The following is a 3,948-nucleotide window of genomic DNA, read 5'->3' as shown; positions in this document are numbered from 1 at the left end:
ATACTCTTAATACAGGATATCAAAATCTGCGTAGTGTCAGCTGCTTAAATGACGATGAAATTTGGACTTGTGGAACAGAAAACGTTATATCTCTGTTTAATTTCCAGGATCGTTTATTAAAGAAAGTCAAAACAATTTCAGGAGGCGAACCTTGGGACATTGCAGTGACAAAGAATGGAGAATTAGTTTACACAGACGATGATGCAGGAACTGTAAATTTGGTAAAAGATAAAGAAGCTAAGGAATTGATAAAGTTGAAAAGGTGGAAACCCTACAATGTTTACTGTACAATGAATGGAGACTTATTAGTCATCATTCTCAGTAACGACTGGAAAAGAACGAAAATTATCCGTTACTTTGGGACAACCGAAAAACAGACGATTGAGTTAGATGATTCACGAAAGCATCTTTTCAAGCCAGGAAAATTTTATAGGTATATAACAGAGAACAGAAACAGAGATATCTGTGTAGCCGATTGTGGTGCTGGCTCAGTGGTGGTTGTCAACCATGCCGGTAAATTCCGGTTTAGGTACTCCGGCCATTCACCAAGTACCAAGAAAGAAGCATTTGCACCACGAGGCATAACCACGGATAGCCTGAGGCAGATCTTGACGGCTGATTGCAATAATAACTGCGTGCATATCCTTGATCAGGGCGGACAATTTTTACGTTATCTTGATAGCCTAGATCTGGAAAGCCCACATGGATTGTGTACAGACAGCAAAGATAACCTGTATGTAGCCGAGTGGGACAGTGCAAAAATCAAGAAGATAAAATACAAATAGAAGGTAATCTATTTGCTTTTATCTACTTGTACACATATAGAGGCACATATCATACACTAAAGCAAATTAAGAACTTTAAAGCATGTTATAATTATCTTTTGGTTTTATTTACACAACTATATTGAAAAAAAGCTGTAATCAACTTGTAAAGAATATACCATCGGTTGTATTTAAATTATAAGATATAAATTCTTCATTTTTGTTCCAGAAATCCATAGCAAATGTAGAAGATCACTGATCTAGATGAAGCAGATTTATAAAGGTCCAAATGTAATCAGGTGTGACCTTGAAGTTTGAAGGCTATGCTGATATATCAATGTAGAATTTAAACTAAAAATGATTTTTTCCCTCTTGTTCGGTTATGTTATCTTAGATGATACCTGATCCCACCTCAAACAGTTTGGAGGTCTGTTTTTGCTCTGCTTCTTTTTTTTTTTTTTTTGCATTTTTAAATTGATTTTTGAGCTTGAATACTGTTCGATACCTCATATGTCATGATTAATTCATTGAATGTTTACAAAAATGATTATTAATTCTTACATAATAATATTTCATAAAAATATCTTCTTTTTTTTTTTTAAATTACATTCTTTGTCAAGACTATGAAGTTGACCACTTAACAACAATGTAAGCTCGAACAGGAATATAAGGCTTTTTGTGAAAAAAATGCTGTTCAGAAAAAGAGAAGCTAATTCTAAGATGTAACAGTAATTGTTTGTTAACAGAAACATGACTTTAAGATTGATTGTTTGCTAACATTACTTTACATCCAATGTGAAAATGTTCCTCTCATACATGTACAGAGACGTTCTTAATACTGTCATTGCATGCTGTGACACGGGGCATCGGTTTTTAAGGTCATATCTGAGGGATACGCATTTTTTACTTCAATGTTTCAAAATCATCATTCTATGTGAGAAATGTAAATGACTGTTTGTTAAATTATCATATTTTTTTTATTTCTTTTGTTCTGTAGCAGTCTAATTTTAAGGATATTAGTGCTGAAACAGTCTGATATTACGATTAATATCAGACTGCTCACTAATATCGGGCTGCCACAGGTAAAGATTTAGACTGCAAGAACAAAGGAATGACAGCACAGCAATGTTTTAAGGGGACTTATCTATCATCAACGGTACGACTTATAGAACATTCAACGTGATTTTTAAACATTTATTTTATACTTGCTTTATTGAAGAGGTTGAATTTATTTCTTTTATGAATCTTCAAAAGGAATTTCAGCTTAAGTTTGAAAAAACATATTCACGATCTCGGCTTTGTCTGGGGCATTGTCATTATTGGAGCGGCCGATTTTTTATAGAAGCGCATACATGTTTAGAAATTGAGATGTTATATGAGATGTTCCTTTGTACTTTTTCTACAAAATATTTTTAGATTAATAACATGCAAAAATATAAGAATACTAATAACATATTGTTAAAAAATTATAAGAACTGCTGTCTAGAGTAGAAAATTTTCATTATTAAAAAATACCCCGAACAAATACTTGTGAACAGGTTTGTTCTATACTATCTTGTCTGAAAATAGTCCAGTCAAACTGTCATAAACCTCAAACAAATTGCAACAGAATTTTTTTTCTTTATTTATAATTAGTAAATTGTATTCTAATTAACATATACATGATATAAAAACTCTAGAAAAATATATAAAGGCGAAAGATGTCTTTTTTAGAAATAAATATTTACTAATTTGAAAAAATATGTATTGCAGAAATGTGCTACCATATGCAACAAGGGAGATAATTTTTACCACTGTAAACAAACCTCTCTTCATTTTAAACAAGCATAATAAATTTAATAATTCATTTTGTAAACATACCAGGATTTATATTTCACCTATTTATTGAAGATATAAGAATTGAGAATTCTATATATATCTAAATGTAGTGTTAACTTCTCCTTTACTAGATGTTTGAAACATTAGGGGAAATAATCTATGGAGAGTCGTCAGTGGTTTTATTGCAACATAAAAATATTTTATAATCTAAAAGTTAAACTTTTGTTGTTTGACTTTGTTTAAAGATTTTTTTCTTCTTTAGAATATTGATTCTATTAGTGAGATCTACTTTACTAGTAATAATACATGTAATATAATTTAGAACATCTCTTAAAAAAATGTTTGGTTGCCCTCTCCCGACCGACTGACTAAAATGGCCCGTCTGAAAACTTTTTTTTTTACATTTCAGAACATGAAATTTTTTTATACCTCTTATCTCATCAACAAATATGTTGAAATTTTTTGGGAAAAGAATTTTACAAATAATTTTACCCTGAGTCTTGAGAAGCATTATTTGTTTATTAAATTATTAAATTGTTTATTTGCATTAAACAAGCATTATTTTAAAGATGGCCTTATTCTTGACTTGTGTGTGTGTGTATTTAGTTTTGCAATGGTGCTCATTATGTAAAGTTTATTTTACTGTATTTGTAATTTGTAAACATATTTCTGAAACATTATGAATAACTTTGATTCACATTTGGCTTCTGGTTATTTCTGAACATAACCTGGAGCCAAGTAAGGTCAGACAAGGGATTTAATTTGAAATGGGCCGCATTGCAAGATTTTCAGACATCTTTTTAAAAACATATCAAATTATGTGTAATAGATTCGTGCATTTCAGCTTTTTAAAAACTACACAATATTTCCGACTTATCCAAATTACAGCAGACTGAGGGATCTTTGTTTATAGGTCTCATCCAATTGATAGTATGTTGTTTTACGCCCCGCTGGAGGACGTTTAACTTAAATAAAAATTATTTAAATACACTTACATATAAAGTAAACGTTATAAAAAATACTATTTTCCTATCACAATAAGTAGAATTTATAATCTAAAACTGCATATAAAATTTTAATTGCAATAAGAAGGACACTGGCCATAGATAAATAGGGCTAGTTTGTTTGATTGTTGTTTAATATCCATCTTGAGAATTTTTCACTACTGTGGAGACGCCACCATGCACTTGCAAGTGGAGAGCTGCAAATTTTGTCCTTTACTCGGACCTCCGTTTATAGGCCTATGTCTCATCCAAAGGACCCAGTTTGGTTGAATGTGTGTTGTGTTACGCCCCGCTTGAGAACTTTTTACTTAAATAAAAACTTCACCATATACTTAAGGGCTTAAAATTTAGACTTTACTCGG

The 3,948-nt window shown here is 31.2% G+C and overlaps 1 protein-coding gene across 1 annotated transcript; it reads left to right on the top strand.

Annotated features, from left to right (window-relative positions):
- Positions 1–107: 107 nt before the first annotated feature.
- LOC134265103 (uncharacterized) lies at positions 108–785 on the top strand (the record flags this gene model as incomplete). Its single annotated transcript, XM_062747340.1, has 1 exon — positions 108–785. A coding segment is annotated over one exon (678 nt), but the record flags the coding sequence as incomplete, so codon positions are not given.
- Between the last annotated feature and the right edge of the window lie 3,163 nt (positions 786–3,948).

This window comes from Saccostrea cucullata, unplaced genomic scaffold (assembly GCF_032062105.1).
Source record: "Saccostrea cucullata isolate Sc308-1 unplaced genomic scaffold, CSIRO_AGI_Scuc_v1 ctg2349, whole genome shotgun sequence".
Lineage (NCBI taxonomy): Eukaryota > Metazoa > Mollusca > Bivalvia > Ostreida > Ostreidae > Saccostrea > Saccostrea cuccullata.
The sequence above is the reverse complement of the archived record's forward strand: the minus strand, read 5'-3'. Positions and strand labels throughout refer to the sequence as shown.